This window comes from Oncorhynchus tshawytscha, linkage group LG02 (genome assembly GCF_018296145.1).
Source record: "Oncorhynchus tshawytscha isolate Ot180627B linkage group LG02, Otsh_v2.0, whole genome shotgun sequence".
Classification (NCBI taxonomy): Eukaryota; Metazoa; Chordata; class Actinopteri; order Salmoniformes; family Salmonidae; genus Oncorhynchus; species Oncorhynchus tshawytscha.
The window spans coordinates 13,229,600-13,250,411 of record NC_056430.1 but is presented as its reverse complement, the minus strand read 5'-3'; the positions used below and the strand labels follow the sequence as shown (position 1 = coordinate 13,250,411).

Here is a 20,812-nt window from a genome sequence, read left to right as displayed (position 1 = left end):
ATGTGGAGTTTGAACCACATGGTGGTGGACTTTCATGCTTACCCTCCTGAATGGTCAACGCGATGGGCTTGCGGGTGAAGTCAGGGTGGCTTTTCCCATCTGGTAATTCCTCCACATACTGCGTGATCATAACTCCAGGGACTTTTGATCTCTTCTTGATCCCAACTGGTAACAGGAAATTATTGATTTATTAGCAACTTAACAGTAATCAACATTTATATTGATTAGTTTATTTATGCAATCTCTATTTAACCAGGTGAGTTAATTGAGAAGTAATTCTCCTTTGACATGACCATTATCATCATTACAATCATATGCTCATTTCACATGATCGATCATTAATCCCACTGCCTTTACATCCTTTGTGTGGTTTTATTAATGTATAGCCAAATAATATTCAACCGAAACAACCATGCTTTATAAAACAATATGAACATTCTAACATACAGTACCAGTCAAAAGTTTGGACAAACCTACTCAGTCAAGGGTTTTCTTAATTTTTACTACTTTATACATTGTAGAATAACAGTGAAGACATAAAAACTATGAAATAACACATCATGTAGTAAACACATTTTTTTTTAAACAAATCTAAATATATTTTATACTTGAGATTCTTCAAAGTAGCCATCCTTGATGACAGCTTTGCACACTCTTGGCATTCTCTCAACTAGCTTCATGAGGTAGTCACCTGGAATGCATTTCAATTAACAGGTGTGCCTTGTTAAAATGTAATTTGGGGAATTTCTTTCCTTCTTAATGTGTTTCAGCAAATACGTTTTGTTGTGACATGGTAGGGGTGGTATACAGAAGATAGCCCTATTTGGGAAAAGACCAAGTCCATATTATGGCAGAACAGCTCAAATAAGCAAAGATAAACATTAGAATTAACTGCAACTCAGAGTGCAGCCCATATAACTGCTTCACAGACTTCAAGTAACAGACACATCTCATCATCAGCTGTTCAGAGGAGACTATGTGAATCAGGCCTTCATGGTTGAATTGCTGCAAATAAACCACCACTAAAGGACACCAATAATAAGAAGATACTTGCTTGGTCCAAGAAAAATGAGCAATGGATATTAGACCGCTGGAAATCTGTCCAACCACTGTGTCTTTGTGAGATGCAGAGTGGGTGAACGGATGATCTCCGCATGTGTGGTTCCCACCATGAAGCACGGAGGAGGAAGTGTGATGGGGTGGGGATGCTTTGCTGTTGACACTGTCTGTGATTTATTTTGAATTCAAGGCACACTTAACCAGCACGGCTACCACAGCATTCTGCAGCGATACGCCATCCCATCTGGTTTGCACTTAGTGAGACTATCATTTGTTTTTCAACAGAACAACGCCCCAACACACCTACAGGCTGTGTAAGGGCTATTTGAACAAGAAGGAGAGTGATTGAGTGCTGCATCAAATGACTTGGCCTCCACAATTACCTAACCTCAATGCTATTGAGATGGTTTGGAATGAGTTGGCCCGCAGAGTGAAGGGAAAGCAGACAATAAGTGCTCAGCATATGTGGGAACTCCTTCAAGACTGCTGGTTGAGAGAATGCAAAGCTGTAATCAAGGCAAAGGGTGGCTACTTTGAAGAATCTCAAATCTATTTTGATTTGTTTAACACTTTTTTGCTTACTACATGATTCCATTTGAGTTATTTCAAAGTTTTGATGTCTTCAATATTATTTTACAAAGTAGAAAATAGCAAAAATAAAGAAAAACCCTTGAATGAGTAGGTGAGTCCAAACTTTTGACTGGTACTGTACACACAAAATATTCCACATTATCAGTAATTGAATCATGTTTTGATGATCTTAGAACACATCCACGTATGTAAAACCATACGTCATCAAACCGCACATACAGTGGGGTAAAAAAAGTATTTAGTCAGCCACCAATTGTGCAAGTTCTCCCACTTAAAAAGATGAGAGAGGCCTGTAATTTTCATCATAGGTACACTTCAACTATGACAAACAAAATGAGGGGAAAAAATCCAGAAAATCACATTGTAGGATTTTTTATTTATTTATTTGCAAATTATGGAGGAAAATAAGTATTTGGTCACCTACAAACAAGCAAGATTTCTGGCTCTCACAGACGTGTAACTTCTTCTTTAAGAGGCTCCTCTGTCCTCCACTCATTACCTGTATTAATGGCACCTGTTTGAACTTGTTATCAGTATAAAAGACAACCTGTCCACAACCTCAAACAGTCACACTCCAAACTACACTATGGCCAAGACCAAAGAGCTGTCAAAGGACACCAGAAACAGGTTACCTGTTAGGTTAGCAGCTTGGTTTGCAATTGGTTAGCAATTCTTAGGAAATGGAAGACATACAAGACCACTGATAATCTCCCTCGATCTGGGGCTCCACGCAAGATCTCACCGCGTGGGTTCAAAATGATCACAAGAATGGTGAGCAAAAATCCCAGAACCACACGGGGGGACCTAGTGAATGACCTGCAGAGAGCTGGGACCAAAGTAACAAAGCCTACCATCAGTAACACACTACGCCGCCAGGGACTCAAATCCTGCAGTGCCAGACGTGTCCCCCTGCTTAAGCCAGTACATGTCCAGGCCCGTCTGAAGTTTGCTAGAGAGCATTTGGATGATCCAGAAGAAGATTGTGAGAATGTCATATGGTCAGATGAAACCAAAATATAACTTTTTGGTAAAAACTCAACTCGTCGTGTTTGGAGGACAAAGAATGCTGAGTTGCATCCAAAGAACACCATACGTACTGTGAAGCATGGGGGTGGAAACATCATGTTTTGGGGCTGTTTTTCTGCAAAGGGATCGGGACGACTGATCCGTGTAAAGGAAAGAATGGATGGGGCCATGTATCGTGACATTTTGAGTGAAAACCTCCTTCCATCAGCAAGGGCATTGAAGATGAAACGTGGCTGGGTCTTTCAGCATGACAATGATCCTAAACACACACCCCGGGCAACGAAGGAGTGGCTTCATAAGAAGCATTTCAAGGTCCTGGAGTGGCCTAGCCAGTCTCCAGATCTCAACCCCATAGAAAATCTTTGGAGTGAGTTGAAAGTCCGTGTTGCCCAGCAACAGCCCCAAAACATCACTGCTCTAGAGGAGATCTGCATGGAGGAATGGGCCAAAATACCAGCAACAGTGTGTGAAAACCTTGTGAAGACTTACAGAAAACGTTTGACCTCTGTCATTGCCAACAAAGGGTATATAACAAAGTATTGAGATAAACTTTTGTTATTGACCAAATACTTATTTTTCACCATCATTTGCAAATAAATTCATTAAAAATCCTACAACGTGATTTTCTGGATTTTTTTTCTCGTTTTGTCTGTCATAGTTGAAGTGTACCTATGATGAAAATTACAGGACTCTCTCATCTTTTTAAGCGGGAGAACTTGCACAATTGGAGGCTGACTAAATACTTTTTTGCCCCACTGTATATTAGATACCTATTAGAATGTTTAATGTTATAATGTATTGAATATTTTTTGGATCATTTCTTCTCCTCGAGCATCCATGCTTGTACATACATTTGTGACAACAGATATGCGATAAAGCATATCCACGTACGTAAAACCGTACGCCATCGAACAGAACAAACCCGTTGTATATTAGGTGAATTCTTCATGCCTCAGAAGTAACAATGAGGGGAACAAGCCTTTAGAGTTCCCCTTGCCTACCTCCTTCTTTTTCGAAAACGTCTGAGACAGGACCTGCTCATGTAAAGTTGGGAAAGCACATACAGGACACATGTGAGCAGGGTACTGTTAAAAATGCCAAATGGACTGGACTGAGGCTTAAGACTTGAGTATTAGAAAAGACATAGATATTGTGACACACTTTACAATATACACACAAAAAAACAGGAAATGCAAAACAAACGTCCGAAGACTGCAATCAACTGCATTACATGTTTCAGTAATCCGTTTGATGTTGGACACAGATGACTTCCCAACATACATATGCTGATCATCATGGGCATCTTGTGATGTTTGTTGTGTTGATGTTGGTTTTGTCTTTTACCCATAACTGTAACTGTTTTGAAGATGTATCTCCCATGTATTGGACCATGTTCCATACATGTTTTCTACTACTGAGAATGTATCATAGACCAGGCGGTGTTATGTCCTCTATGTGAGAATGTATCATATACCAGGCGGTGTTATGTCCTCTACATTATCTCCCTTGACTGAAGGGTTTCATAGTCTTTCTCCATAATGTCTGTTACACTGTGTCAGGTAATTGTTGCTTTTTGTTCTTGCATTGATGCATTCTGCAATGCAACTGTCATATCTGCTATCTTTAATTTCATTCTCTTTAAAACTGGCTTGTGGTTTTATTGATCTCGGTCCAAATACTCAACCACGACCATGCTTAACACAGTATGTATATTCTAACATATTAGATGTTAGAATATACCTTGTTAACATTTTTTTAATCATATTTAACTGTTCATTTCTTCTCCTCGAGGATCCAGGCTTACACATTGTGTAAGTGACAGCTTAGATCAGATCAAATATGCAGTAGAACATATCCCCGTACGTAAAACTGTACATTGTCGTACATAACAAACCCATTGCATTTTCGTCCTCCATGCCTCGACAGTGAGAGGGAACAGAAGCGTTATTTCCCCCCGCCTGCCTTCGCCAAACTCGTCTGAGACTGGACACGCTATTGTGAAGCACATAGATACATAGAGCACATAGATCCAGATATCAGTAGGGTGTTGTTAAAATAGAAAATGGACTGGACTGACACTCAGTATTAGGAAATTAAGATATTCGAACTGCATTGTATCTTTGCAATACACATAACAACAAAAGAGGGGAAAAAAGGAAATACAACACTAAAAAGACTGCGTCCCAATGGAATACCGTTAATGACAATGAACAATAGAGGATGATTCATGAAGGTCCGTTAAAGAGCACATTAACATGGGCTACATTATAAATGCACGTTCTAGGTATTGGATGCCATCTCTCTTGCTTGATGTTGATATTGATTTGTGCCCATCACTGTAATTCATTTGGGGATTCCTCTCTACAGTTCAGGCCCCATTCTATACATTCAGGACTTTGTTATGTCTTCTCTGATGTCAGATTTGAGTGAAGGGTTTCTAGTTTTCCTGAAAGGGCTTCTGCTCTATATTTCCGTTTTTAGGGTGTCAGATAATCGGGTTGTTCCCTTGCATTGATGTGTTCCCCTGATTATGTCATCCCACAGTTGACAACCAATTGTAGTCTTGTACTATAATATAATTCACTGTTGTCGCTCAGAGGCTTAATTGCCAACAGGAGCTATGTGATGTGATTTAGGCTTTTCGGGCTGATGTTTTTCTTCAATGGATGAAAGTTACTGCGCTGCATGGTGCATTGAGCTGTGTTCAGTAGTCTTGTTGTCATTTCGTTGTCTTCAAAATTCCTTTGACGCTGTCATTCTGTTGTGGGTAGTCTACTTCATCCCCTTTTGAATCAGATTAACTTTCTACTGCAGACAGGGAACTGAAAGAATGTACTGGTAGTAGTACACAAATGTAGTAAGATGAGGAGGATGATGGTGGTTATATGATGATGTTATTATTAAGCTAATGTCTACAAGTAAAGCAACAGAGACTATATACTCTTGATTGAAGATGTTGTTGACAGTGTTTTCTGGCATCCATTAATCTGGTATTCTTGACCTTCACCTGCAGAGAATGTGGGGGATAACATTATCTACATACCTTGGCCAGTGGCCGTCTGGTCCGCGACCTTTGCTTTCTTTTTCCACATCTTGGAAGTTTTGGTTGCTGGGTAGACTCAGCAGAATGTCTTCAGCTTTAGTAGATAGAGAAACAGATTATTCTATTATTGGATTGAGCATTGGAAGCAATATGGTGTCACAAGACCTAAGAGAGTTAATGAGTACAGTACATATGATCCCTCTCTCTTGATTTCCATGTTATTTCTGTCCCATGATCCTGTGGGAGACCATTAAGAATGGTATTTTGTTTTATTCTCTCTACATTTCTCTTTTATTTTGCCTCCTCTGATTGAGCATTGGTTTACAAGTCGTGACTTGCCATTGACATTGATTTAACATCTACGTTTTTTTTAAGTTGCACGTGGGGTGAGGACATGAAACATGACCATCTGGGATAGTTTGTCAGGCTGCGGTATATCTTTACTGCTTGCTAAAAGTCTTCCTTTTCTGCTGATCAACCAAGGCATTGCTTCCCAACCCTGGTCTTCCCAACCCTCAACAGTACACAGTTTCATTGTAGCCCTGGACCACCACACCTCATTCAACTCATTGAGGGCTTGATGATTAGTTGACAAGTTGAATCAGGTGTGCTTGTCCAGGGTTACAATAGAAATGTATACTGTTGGGGGTACTGGAGGACCAGCGTTGGGAAACACTGAACCAAGGTATTAATTGAGTGCAGTGACTCAAAATTGAAGGGTAATGTATAATGCGTGTGTACCCGGTGTAGGACTTTTAAAGACGTACTGCAGGAGAACCATAGAGAATTCATTGAGCGAATAGTTTTCCAAATTGACCATCTACAATGTGTAATGCTTGTGTACCCAGTCTAATACCTCTAAAGACAGACTGTACTGTTACTGTATAGGACTGTCCATTTTAGAAATGGTCTGATTTCCTCATATTGAGAGTTATTTTCCTACATTGAGTATATACAAAATGTCATTGGTTAAATGTGCAGTAGATGTCACTAAGAGCACCCTCCTGGATGCTTTTATTACCCAGATGGTTTGCTACTCTAAGACAGCTGAATGTATTGCTATACCAAAATAGATAGACTGGAGGCTCTGATGGCTCTGATGTGTAATGGATATAAAGGGGTTCACATAAAGTGGTTTTACAGTAAAACTTCAATTAATAGCCCTGGCATTTATTTGCTTCAATCGGTAATCACAATCAGCGCTTATTAGAAACAGGCTTCTATTTGAGCCGTGCGTCTATTTCCTTAATGCACACAGCTTTTGCACAATAAAATGTTGAAAAGACTACCACACTGTTTATTGTGACCAATATTAACTGTGTAAAATGAATAATAAAAGAAAGACTAAGCTGCCTATCATACACCCCGGGTTTCACACTTCAGCACCATGGAGAGTGTGTGCCGATATACAATACATTTAGACCCTGTGTTTATTTGAAACAGGCATTTACTTCCTGAAATGTGTATCGATCCCTGGCGATTAAACGGGACAGGCGGCTATTTGAGGCTGCGTTTAATTGAAGTTATACAGTATTTATGCAAAACAGAGCTCTCAAACCCTGCTCTAAGAAAGCTTCCCTCTTATAGGTTTTCACCCTCCCCCCAAAAAAATACAAAATAGAGCTGATGTTGCATTAATATAGTGTTGCATTAATATAGTGTTGCATTAATATAGTGTTGTATTGCGTGATATTTTTCAAATGAGAAAAAAGGGGCACTGGAGAGAAAAGGTTGGGATCGCCTGCTCCTGGTGGTACCAGACCAGGTGGCTTTCTATAGGAAACTCTATCTAACAGTTTTTCCCTCACATCCTAAGTGTTCCCCGATGATAGAATATTATTCCTCCTTTGGCTGGCAGCCTCTAGATTGAGGGGCAATATGTTTGCTCAAGGAATGTGATGTGTCCCTGCACTTGTTGAGGTCTCAACTAAATCTTGGGTTGGAAAAAAGGAAGTGCATGGGCCATGCTGGAACTGTCATAAATAGAAGGCTTTGAAATATATAAATGTAACAAGTGTGTTAGTATGTAACCAGTAGGCTACTGTATTTAGGATAGGTTATAAACAACCATGGAAAAGGATACAAGTCAAAGTTGAAATGTTTCAGAATTGGTGGATAGATTGAAACAAGAAACAACATTTTCATCATGCAGGCCTAATTGTTAGTTTGTTGTACAGTCAACTTGTGGTTTATTTTCATGTTTATTTGAATATTGAAAATGGTTTGGGATTTCAAACTATTAGTGCTACTTTTGCTGCATAACAATGTAGGTAATGGCCGTATGGTGGGTCTGTCACATGGAGTCTATAAAGAAGATTTTGATTTAATATCTGAGGAAATTCAACACGGCTTGTTATACATATGTATGATATTCTAGGGTTTCCTAGTCGAGGCCTTTCGAAGAAGAGCATGTTACAGTACATTGACATATGATACATCACATGCCACGTAAATCTATGATCATCCTATCACAAAGGTGCCATAAATGCCATAAATCACATTTGACCTGTGTGATGAGTAAGCCCAACTAAAACCTGCTCAAAATAAAATATTCAGTCATTTCTCTCTGGAAATTCAAAATTAAAATATAAACAATTTTAGATGTTTAATTCAGTTATATTCCAAGGCCATCATTAAAAGTAAAGCAATATTATGATGTCACAATACTGTCCATTATGTAGTTTTAGGATTTGGTTTACCCCATATTTCCCTCCCGTCATTCTGACTACTAAAATAACCACACATGGGTCCCAACACCACTTAACAGAGTTGACAAAAACAGTAATCCCATTACCAGTCGGTTGGTGTCTTCTAAATGAAGTGTTAATCTTGGGAACATTGATGGTGCATAGTGTGAATTAGCAGTTTTTCAAAGCTGCCCCTCTCTTGGCGCTCAGGCAGTTGAAAATGAGCCACTTGGCCAGTGACTGACAGGACACTTAGTGCCAGCCTCCATGCCACAGCAAGGGTCGGTTTTTATGGGACCATGTGGCTCACAGTGCACCTTAATGTTAACGCAGCCACCTGCTTATGTGACCAGGGCTGGAATACTGTTCTTAATGCCCGGAGTGCAGTGTTTAATGACCTAGCCATTATTGAAATAACTTAAGGTGGGTCATGGTCAGGTTCACAAAGCCTGGAAAGGGCAAAACTTCAGGGGTTCTGGATCAAACAGGGGCTTAGGAGGTGGAAGTGGCAGGGAGACGTGACAATGGGCATGGTCGGGCCGTCAGCGCGGCTGAATTTTAGGGCACATTTCAGAGGGCCCCATCATGAGAGAAAATGTAGCATTTTTAAGCCAATTTACTGCAAATCTAAACATTTCTCTATGTAGTTGAGATACATTTGTTCAGGTTTTAAAGCTATTTTCCTCCAATTCTTCATATTTTGCCATGGAACTGAAAATGTTGCACTTTTAAAACGAATTTCCTGCAATTCTAAGTATTTTGTCATGGGTAATTATGTGTTATTTAGCTCAAACATAACAACAAAACCAATCGTGCTAAATTCATTGCTCATGGAATTTTAATTTCTCCCTGGCTGTATAGCTTTTATTTGACTTATTGCTAGTTCTCAAATGTTCCCAAAAACGATTTAGGTCCATGATCTTTTCTATATACTTTATATCTGGATTTAAGTCATTTAAGTTTACACTCAAATAATTTTTCCCATCCTGAAAATGTATTTTTAAAAATATAATAATACAAATATAATAATAAAAATATAAAATAAAAAAATAATTATGCATTCATACATATATATATATATATATATATATATATATATATATATATATATATATATATATATATATATATATATTGCACTGTTTGGATTAAAAGCTCCCACATACTAGATGCAGCATGCTCCTAGCAGAACTCGGCTAGGAAAACCAAAAAAAGAAAGATAAATCAAGAAATCTGTAATTGTAAAATATTTGCTGAGGAGGTCTTAGTCGTTAAATTTTACATCTAACAAGCTGACCACACTGCACGCGTCGCATGTGCAAGTGTTGCAAAAATAAATGTATACATATTTTATTAAATTATTGCACCACACTGCTCATGTGCGTCAATGAGCGTTTGCGTAGCCACGCGCTAAAATATAACTTTGGTTCTATCTGTAACGCTTGTCGATCTGCAAGTCCAAACTCTCCCATCTCTTCCCTGTTTTTTAGGAGCAAATACCCACATGGGTGATTAACTGAGGTCCAGACTCCAGTCCAGTTGGTGGTGGTAATGCACCTTAAAGTTGGTTGCCAACAGCGATGTGAAGTCCAACATAGAAAAAGAAGCTTGAAGGAGGAGAGATTAGCAGAAACAAACTTGTTTTACCCTTTTATCGGTGGATTCGTTGTCGGAGTAGAGGACCTTGTGCATTTCAAATAAAATAACAACCCATTTTGTATATCCCAGGACAACAGCAAGCACCAATGTTGCATTTTTCCAACACCAGTCTATGACGACGTATGTTATAAAGGATGCATAAGCCTTGAGGGCAGCATACTGTAGACATTCAGCATGATTGGGTCAGGGGGTTGAGGGATGTAAAGTTAATCATGTTTTACCAAATGACAAACAAATGTTTGCCAATAGCAGCAAGAAATACTGCTCACTCAAATAGCTAAATGGATCAATTTATCCTGTATTGGATGGTAATTACCTTGTATGCTCTCGTATTAGTATTCGTAAGCATTAGGATATCCACTAACTATATAACGCGGTCAACTATGTAAACTAGAGATATGATCATACTCTTAAAATAAATTGAGTGTGACTCCTCTCCTTGTGACTGCAAAATCTCATGACATGACAATTTACCCTGCAGTGCAATTCATTACTATGAATTAATTATTAACTTTAATGTCATTAAATGAACATTCATTAACATTTTTCTCTTCGTGAGCATTTATACAACTTAGGAAGCTATGAAATATATATTTTTAAAAATCGTATACTGTCTGATTTTTATATTCAACAGTAATTACACAAAAAATATATACATTAACGTAATACTTGCACGTTTTATTCTACAGGGCTCTTTAAGTAATATAAAATAGAATGCAATATCAATGAGCAGACTTTCAGGGTAGGACAAGTTCTTTGATATGCCATAATACATTACAGGTCCTATTGAAGGGCAGAAAATGACTTAAGTCCCTTTTCAGCCACAGCACAGGGAGCTGTTGTGATAAGGACTATGGCCAAAGTCGCCACAATTAACACCTCCGTTTAAGCCTTGCTGCTAAGGATGAGATGGACGATGGACTTACCTCTCAGCACACTCAGTTGTGATCCTCTCCAGCCGTGCTTCTTCCCAGTCTGATATTCGAGTGCAGCCTCACAGGTCTACAAGCTAATAAATCCTTTTAGGAATGCCAGTGATTCAGCAACAAGCCTCCTCGTTCTCAGAGTGCCTGCCAAGCAAGGGATTGCCTATTTGTTTTTGGCTGAAATGGCAACCCCTGCGAGGGGAGGGGATATTCATCCCAGCTTAATTACTTTTGACAGCTAACTTGTGGTCCTCTGTAGCTCAGTTGTTAGAGCATGACTCTTGCAACACCAGGATAGTGGGTTTGAATTCCGGGACCACCTGTATGTAAGATGTATGACTGGAAGTCGCTTGGAATAAAAGCATCTGCAAAATGGCATTTATTATTATTATTATGATGATTATTATTATTATTATAAATGTACTGTTTGCAGATGCTTGTTGTTTAATGTTCCCGTAAAGTTTTTATTTTATTTTATTTTATTTCACCTTTATTTAACCAGGTAGGCTAGTTGAGAACAAGTTCTCATTTACAACTGCGACCTGGCCAAGATAAAGCATAGCAGTGTGAGCAGACAACACAGAGTTACACATGGAATAAACAATTAACAAGTCAATAACACAGTAGAAAACAAGGGGGGAGTCTATATACAATGTGTGCAAAAGGCATGAGGAGGTAGGCGAATAATTACAATTTTGCAGATTAACACTGGAGTGATAAATGATCAGATGGTCATGTACAGGTAGAGATATTGGTGTGCAAAAGAGCAAGTAAATAAATAAAAACAGTATGGGGATGAGGTAGGTGAAAATGGGTGGGCTATTTACCAATAGACTATGTACAGCAGCAGCGATCGGTTAGCTGCTCAGATAGCTGATGTTTGAAGTTGGTGAGGGAGATAAAAGTCTCCAACTTCAGCGATTTTTGCAATTCGTTCCAGTCACGGGCAGCAGAGTACTGGAACGAAAGGCGGCCAAATGAGGTGTTGGCTTTAGGGATGATCAGTGAGATACACCTGCTGGAGCACGTGCTACGGATGGGTGTAGCCATCGTGATTAGTGAACTGAGATAAGGCGGAGCTTTACCTAGCATGGACTTGTAGATGACCTGGAGCCAGTGGGTCTGGCGACGAATATGTAACGAGGGCCAGCCGACTAGAGCTTACAGGTCGCAGTGGTGGGTGGTATAAGGTGCTTTAGTGACAAAACGGATGGCACTGTGATAGACTGCATCCAGTTTGCTGAGTAGAGTGTTGGAAGCCATTTTGTAGATGACATCGCCGAAGTCGAGGATCGGTAGGATAGTCAGTTTTACTAGGGTAAGCTTGGCGGCGTGAGTGAAGGAGGCTTTGTTGCGGAATAGAAAGCCGACTCTTGATTTGATTTTCGATTGGAGATGTTTGATATGAGTCTGGAAGGAGAGTTTGCAGTCTAACCAGACACCTAGGTACTTATAGATGTCCACATATTCAAGGTCGGAACCATCCAGGGTGGTGATGCTAGTCGGGCATGCGGGTGCAGGCAGCGATCGGTTGAAAAGCATGCATTTGGTTTTACTAGCGTTTAAGAGCAGTTGGAGGCCACGGAAGGAGTGTTGTATGGCATTGAAGCTTGTTTGGAGGTTAGATAGCACAGTGTCCAATGACGGGCCGAAAGTATATAGAATGGTGTCGTCTGCGTAGAGGTGGATCAGGGAATCGCCCGCAGCAAGAGCAACATCATTGATATATACAGAGAAAAGAGTCGGCCCGAGAATTGAACCCTGTGGTACCCCCATAGAGACTGCCAGAGGACCGGACAGCATGCCCTCTGATTTGACACACTGAACTCTGTCTGCAAAGTAATTAGTGAACCAGGCAAGGCAGTCATCCGAAAAACCGAGGCTACTGAGTCTGCCGATAAGAATATGGTGATTGACAGAGTCGAAAGCCTTGGCAAGGTCAATGAAGACGGCTGCACAGTACTGTCTTTTATCGATGGCGGTTATGATATCGTTTAGTACCTTGAGTGTGGCTGAGGTGCACCCGTGACCGGCTCGGAAACCAGATTGCACAGCGGAGAAGGTACGGTGGGATTCGAGATGGTCAGTGACCTGTTTGTTGACTTGGCTTTCGAAGACCTTAGATAGGCAGGGCAGGATGGATATAGGTCTGTAACAGTTTGGGTCCAAGTGTAGTTCCTTCAGGAAATGATGCATCAGACTGAAACTAGAGAGTGTATTTTCTCGTCTCTTAGCTGATCTGTCTTGGTTGACGTTATGGATGGTGCCAATGCAAACATGGGAGTATTGATAAAAAGGTTGGTAAGGAAACAGTTGGGGCTACTTTTGTCTGCAAAGAGATCATGCTTATGTTTCTTAAAATTAATAATTTTGTATCATGTCTTGGAGTGAAAGGAATGGTCTCTGTGACAGACCGAACACAGCGTTTGACTTGATGATGTACTAATAAATCTGGGTTGGAAAAAATGGTGTACGCTATGCATGCTCCTCTTCTTTGATTTGGCAATGCAATGCGAGAAATGTATCTTAGCAATTGTGCCTTTAACAAGTTGTGAGTCAGCTCTTTACCTCTGTGGTGCCCTAATGTAGTACAGTTTGTGAGGTGATTGTCTGCAGGTGCCAGAGAGGTTAATGTAGTAAAACTCAAGGTTGCCAGTGAGTTGGAATTTAATTTGGGATTTAACAACCACATTACAACATATTGTGCTATTTATTGACCTGTGGGTGAGGATGGTCTCCAGTAAAGAGGAAAGTTCAATGGACGTGCTAATCATAATTCTAATCTTATAAAATGGGCACACTGTCAGGAGAGGACCTGGTTTAACATGTTGTTAGCAGAGAAGTCATGTCTTTTCTGGCTTGTTTTATGAGGTAGTAATCTAGCCAAAGGTTACCCTAAAGCCTGAGAGTATGTTGCATCATGTTCACTTTAAGATCTGGGATGATAACAGGTCCACACCGCTGCAAAAGGTCATAGGCTAGACTGAAGAAGTCAGGTGAAATAGAGGAGCCATCATTGGAAAATATAGACTGACTGAATTAGAGCCTCTACAGACTCAAGAAAACAATCTTAAAAACCTTTTAATGACTGCCCCCTTTTTTTCAATTTTCTCCTAAAATGACATACCCAAATCTAACTGCCTTTAGCTCTGGCCCTGAAGCAAGGATATGCACATTCTTGGTACCATTGTAAAGGAAACACTTTGAAGTGTGTGGAAATGTGAAAGGAATATCGGAGAATATAACACAATAGATCTGGTACAAGATAATAAAAAGAAAAAAACAACCTTTAAAAAAAATATTTTTTGTACCATCATCTTTGAAATGCAAGAGAAAGGCCATAATGTATTATTCCAATGTAGATGTTGGCCACTAGGTGGCAGCAGTGTATCTGCAAAGTCTCAGACTGATCCAATGAACCATTCTATGTCTGTTAAAAATGTTGTATCAAGACTGCCCAAATGTGCCTAATTTGTTTATTAATAACTTTTCATGTTCTAAACTGTGCACTCTCCTCAAACAATAGGATGGTATTATTTCACTGTAATAGCTACTGTAAATTGGACAGTGCAGTAAGATGAACAAGAATTTAAGCTTTCTGCCAATATCAGAAATCAAATCAAAATCAAATCAAATGTATTTATATAGCCCTTCGTACATCAGCTGATCTCAAAGTGCTGTACAGAAACCCAGCCTAAAACCCCAAACAGCAAGCAATGCAGGTGTAGAAGCACGGTGGCTAGGAAAGGCCAAAACCTAGGAAGAAACCTAGAGAGGAACCAGGCTATGTGGGGTGGCCAGTCCTCTTCTGGCTGTGCCGGGTGGAGATTATAACAGATCATGGCCAATATGTTCAAATGTTCATAAATGACCCGCATGGTCGAATAATAATAAGGCAGAACAGTTGAAACTGGAGCAGCAGCACGGTCAGGTGGACTGGGGACAGCAAGGAGTCATCATGTCAGGTAGTCCTGGGGCATGGTCCTAGGGCTCAGGTCCTCCGAGAGAGAGAAAGAAAGAGAGAATTAGAGAGAGCATATGTGGGGTGGCCAGTCCTCTTCTGGCTGAGCCGGGTGGAGATTATAACAGAACATGGCCAATATGTTCAAATGTTCATAAATGACCCGCATGGTCGAATAATAATAAGGCAGAACAGTTGAAACTGGAGCAGCAGCACGGTCAGGTGGACTGGGGACAGCAAGGAGTCATCATGTCAGGTAGTCCTGGGGCATGGTCCTAGGGCTCAGGTCCTCCGAGAGAGAGAAAGAAAGAGAGAATTAGAGAGAGCATATGTGGGGTGGCCAGTCCTCTTCTGGCTGAGCCGGGTGGAGATTATAACAGAACATGGCCAATATGTTCAAATGTTCATAAATGACCCGCATGGTCGAATAATAATAAGGCAGAACAGTTGAAACTGGAGCAGCAGCACGGTCAGGTGGACTGGGGACAGCAAGGAGTCATCATGTCAGGTAGTCCTGGGGCATGGTCCTAGGGCTCAGGTCCTCCGAGAGAGAGAAAGAAAGAGAGAAGGAGATAATTAGAGAACGCACACTTAGATTCACACAGGACACCGAATCGGACAGGAGAAGTACTCCAGATATAACAAACTGACCCTAGCCCCCGACACATAAACTACTGCAGCATAAATACTGGAGGCTGAGACAGGAGGGGTCAGGAGACACTGTGGCCCCATCCGAGGACACCCCCAGGGCCAAACAGGAAGGATATAACCACACTCACTTTGCCAAAGTACAGCCCCCACACCACTAGAGGGATATCTCTAACCACCAACTTACCATCCTGAGACAAGGCTGAGTATAGCCCACAAATGGCACAACCCAAGGGGGGGGCGCCAACCCAGACAGGATGACCACATCAGTGAATCAACCCACTCAGGTGACGCACCCCTTCCAGGGACGGCATGAGAGAGCCCCAGTAAGCCAGTGACTCAGCTCCTGTAATAGGGTTAGAGGCAGAGAATCCCAGTGGAAAGAGGGGAACTGGCCAGGCAGAGACAGCAAGGGTGGTTCGTTGCTCCAGAGCCTTTCCGTTCACCTTCCCACTCCTGGGCCAGACTACACTCAATCATATGACCCACTGAAGAGATGAGTCTTCAGTAAAGACTTAAAGGTTGAGACCGAGTTTGCGTCTCTGACATGGGTAGGCAGACCGTTCCATAAAAATGGAGCTCTATAGGAGAAAGCCCTGCCTCCAGCTGTTTGCTTAGAAATTCAAGGGACAATTAGGAGGCCTGCGTCTTGTGACCATAGCGTACATGTAGGTATGTACGGCAGGACCAAATCAGAGAGATAGGTAGGAGCAAGCCCATGTAATGCTTGTAGGTTAGCAGTAAAACCTTGAAATCAGCCCTTGCTTTGACAGGAAGCCAGTGTAGAGAGGCTAGCACCTTGAGTAATATGATCAATTTTTTTGGTTCAAGTCAGGATTCTAGCAGACGTATTAAGCACTAACTGAAGTTTATTTAGTGCTTTATCCGGGTAGCCGGAAAGTAGAGCATTGCAGTAGTCTAACCTAGAAATGACAAAAGCATGGATTAATTTTTCTGCATCATTTTTGGACAGAAAGTTTCTGATTTTTGCAATGTTACGTAGATGGAAAAAAGCTGTCCTTGAAATGGTCTTGATATGTTCTTCAAAAGAGAGATCAGTGTCCAGAGTAACGCCGAGGTCCTTCACAGTTTTATTTGAGATGACTGTACAACCATTAAGATTAATTGTCAGATTCAACAGAAGATCTCTTTTGTTTCTTGGGACCTAGAACAAGCATCTCTGTTTTGTCCGAGTTTAAAAGTAGAAAGTTTGCAGCCATCCACTTCCTTATGTCTGAAACACATGCTTCTAGCAAGGGCAATTTTGGGGTTTCACCATGTTTCATTGAAATGTACAGCTGTGTGTCATCCGCATAGCAGTGAAAATTAACATTATGTTTTCGAATAACATCCCCAAGAGGTAAAATATATAGTGAAAACAATAGTGGTCCTAAAATGGAACCTTGAGGAACACCGAAATGTACAGTTGATTTGTCAGAGGACAAACCATTCACAGAGACAAACTGATATCTTTCCGACAGATAAGATCTAAACCAGGCCAGAACTTGTCCGTGTAGACCAATTTGGGTTTCCAATCTCTCCAAAAGAATGTGGTGATCGATGGTATCAAAAGCAGCACTAAGGTCTAGGAGCACGAGGACAGATGCAGAGACTCGGTCCGATACCATTAAAATGTCATTTACCACCTTCACAAGTGCCGTCTCAGTGCTATGATGGGGTCTAAAACCAGACTGAAGCATTTCGTATACATTGTTTGTCTTCAGGAAGGCAGTGAGTTGCTGCGCAACAGCCTTTTCAACAGCCTTTTTTGAGAGGAATGGAAGATTCGATATAGGCCGATAGTTTTTTATATTTTCTGGGTCAAGGTTTGGCTTTTTCAAGAGAGGCTATATTACTGCCACTTTTAGTGAGTTTGGTACACATCCGGTGGATAGAGAGACGTTTATTATGTTCAACATAGGAGGGCCAAGCACAGGAAGCAGCTCTTTCAGTAGTTTAGTTGGAATAGGGTCCAGTATGCAGCTTGAAGGTTTAGAGGCCATGATTATTTTCATCATTGTGTCAAGAGATATAGTACTAAAACACTTGAGCGTCTCTCTTGATCCTAGGTCCTGGCAGAGTTGCGCAGACTCAGGACAACTGAGTTTTGAAGGAATATGCAGAGTTAAAGAGGAGTCCGTAATTTGCTTTCTAATAATCATAATCTTTTCTTCAAAGAAGTTCATGAATTTATCACTGCTAAAGTGAAAGTCATCCTCGCTTGGGGAATGCTGCTTTTTAGTTAGCTTTGCGACAGTATCAAAAAGGAATTTCGGATTGTTCTTATTTTCCTCAATTAAGTTAGAAAAATAGGATGATCGAGCAGCAGTAAGGGCTCTTCGGTACTGCACGGTTCTTTCCAAGCTAGTCGGAAGACTTCCAGTTTGATGTGGCGCCATTTCCGTTCCAATTTTCTGGAAGCTTGCTTCAGAGCTCGGGTATTTTCTGTGTACCAGGGAGCTAGTTTCTTATGAGAAATATTTTTAGTTTTTAGGGGTGCAACTGCATCTAGGGTATTACGCAAGGTTAAATTGAGTTCCTCAGTTAGGTGGTTAACTGATTTTTGTCCTCTGGCGTCCTTCGGTAGACAGAGGGAATCTGGAAGGACATCAAGGAATCTTTGTGTTGTCTGTGAATTTATAGCACGACTTTTGATGTTCCTTCGTTGGGGTCTGAGCAGATTATTTGCTGCAATTGCAAACGTAATAAAATGGTTGTCCGATAGTCCAGGATTATGAGGAAAACATTAAGATCCACAACATTTATTCCATGGGACAAAACTAGGTCCAGAGTATGACTGTGACAGTGAGTGGGTCCAGAGACATGTTGGACAAAACCCACTGAGTCGATGATGGCTCCGAAAGCCTTTTGGAGTGGGTCTGTGGACTTTTCCATGTGAATATTAAAGTCACCAAAGATTAGAATATTATCTGCTATGACTACAAGGTCCGATAGGAATTCAGGGAACTCAGTGAGGAACGCTGTATATGGCCCAGGAGGCCTGTAAACAGTAGCTATGAAAAGTGATTGAGTAGGCTGCATAGATTTCATGACTAGAAGCTCAAAAGACGAAAAGTCTTTTTTTTTTTTGTAAATTGAAATTTGCTATCGTAAATGTTAGCAACACCTCTGCCTTTGCGGGATGCACGGGGGATATGGTCACTAGTGTAGCCAGGAAGTGAGGCCTCATTTAACACAGTAAATTCATCAGGCTTAAGCCATGTTTCAGTTAGGCCAATCACATCAAGATTATGATCAGTGATTAGTTAATTGACTATAATTGCCTTTGAAGTAAGGGATCTAACATTAAGTAGCCCTATTTTGAGATGTGAGGTATCATGATCTCTTTCAATATTGACAGGAATGAAGGTGGTCTTTATCCTAGTGAGATTGCTAAGGCGAACACCGCCATGTTTAGTTTTGCCCAACCTAGGTCGAGGCACAGACTTGGTCTCAATGGTGATAGCTGAGCTGACTACACTGACTGTGCTAGTGGCAGACTCCACTATGCTGGCAGGCTGGCTAACAGCCTGCTGCCTGGCCTGCACCCTATTTCATTGTGGCGCTAGAGGAGTTAGAGCCCTGTCTATGTTGGTAGATAAGATGAGAGCGCCCCACCAGCTAGGATGGAGTCCGTCACTCCTCAGCAGGTCAGGCTTGATCCTGTTTGTGGGTGAGTCCCAGAAAGAGTGCCAATTATCTACAAATTCTATCTTTTGGGAGGGGCAGAAAACAGTTTTCAACCAGCGATTGAGTTGTGAGACTCTGCTGTAGAGCTCATCACTCCCCCTAACTGGGAGGGGGCCAGAGACAATTACTCAATGCCGACACATCTTCCTAGCTGATTTACACGCAGAAGCTTGGTGATCTCTGACTGTTTCATCCTAACATCGTTGGTGCTGACGTGGATAACAATATCTCTATACTCTCTACACTCGCCAGTTTTAGCTTTAGCCAGCACCATCTTCAGATTAGCCTTAACGTCGGTAGCCCTGCCCCCTGGTAAACAGTGTATGATCGCTGGATGATTCGTTTTAAGTCTAATACTGCGGGTAATGGAGTCACCAATGACTAGAGTTTTCAATTTGTCAGAGCTAATGGTGGGAAGCTTCGGCGTCTCAGACCCCGTAACGAGAGGAGTAGAGACCAGAGAAGACTTGGCCTCTGACTCCAACTCGCTGCTTAATGGGGAAAACTGGTTGAAAGTTTCTGTCGGCTGAATGAGCAACACCGGTTGAGCGTTCCTACAGCATTTCCTTCCAGAAACCGTGAGAAAGTTGTCCGGCTGCGGGGACTGTGCCAGGGGATTTATACTACTATCTGTACTTACTGGTGGCACAGACGCTGTTTCATCCTTTCCTACACTGAAATTACCCTTGCCTAACGATTGCGTCTGAAGCTGGGCTTGTTGCACAGCTATCCTCGCCGTAAGGCGATCGTTCTCCTGTATATTATGAGTACAGCGACTGCAATTAGAAGGCATCATGTTAATGTCACTACTTAGCTTCGGCTGTTGGAGGTCCTGACGAACCGTGTCCAGATAAAGCGTCCAGAGTGAAAAAGTTGAGGAAAAAAAACAAAAATATAAATGGAATTAAAAAGTAAAAACCATAAAGTTGTCAGGTAGCAAAATAGGTTGGCAACAAAATGCACAGCAACTCGAAAACAAGTCTGCAAGTTGTGACCGGAAATGATGTTTATAACCTGTTGTAGATATGTCTATGTCCTCGCATTAGCCTACATTAGCTCAACTGTCCTGTGGAAGGGACCCACCAATCCTGAAGAAATTAAAGGATGAATTTACTTTATGAACAACCTCATCTGTATATCGTATGCAAAATATGTTATAGAAATGTCCAGACATTTTTATTCGATTTGACTTTTTTAAACATTTTATTTTCAAACCCTTTTTCATCATATCCAATTGGTAGTTACAGTCTTGTCCCATTGTGCAACTCACATACCGACTCAGGAGAGGCAAAGGTCGCAGCTGCAGTGGTTCTTGACACAACACATGCTTAATCCGGAAGCCAGCCGCACCAATGTTTCGAAAGAAACACCATACACCTGGCGACCGTGTCAGTGTGCATGCGCCCGGTCCACCACAGGAGTCGCCATAGCACAATGGGAATAGGACATTGTTAAGGGATTTTTATGAATAATGACTAAATTATGAATACATTTCAATCAGAACTATGACTAAACAGAATAC

The 20,812-nt window shown here is 41.2% G+C and overlaps 1 protein-coding gene across 12 annotated transcripts in view; it reads right to left on the bottom strand.

The window, feature by feature from the left end:
• Positions 1-11,094, bottom strand: part of igfn1.4 (immunoglobulin like and fibronectin type III domain containing 1, tandem duplicate 4) — a 33,474-nt gene extending 22,380 nt beyond the window's left edge. For 9 of the 12 annotated variants that reach the window (XM_024383642.2, XM_024383651.2, XM_024383667.2 and 6 more), the window contains exons 1-4: positions 10,992-11,094; positions 5,720-5,813; positions 3,678-3,710; positions 43-165 (exon numbers count right to left, since the gene is read on the bottom strand). In XM_024383642.2, the coding sequence (XP_024239410.1) occupies positions 43-165; positions 3,678-3,710; positions 5,720-5,768 (205 nt within the window). In that variant the 5' untranslated portion in view covers positions 5,769-5,813; positions 10,992-11,094. The remainder of the gene's footprint in view (positions 1-42; positions 166-3,677; positions 3,711-5,719; positions 5,814-10,991) is intronic. The other 3 variants (XM_024383646.2, XM_024383685.2, XM_024383677.2) reach the window with 1 other exon arrangement.
• Positions 11,095-20,812: the final 9,718 nt, after the last annotated feature.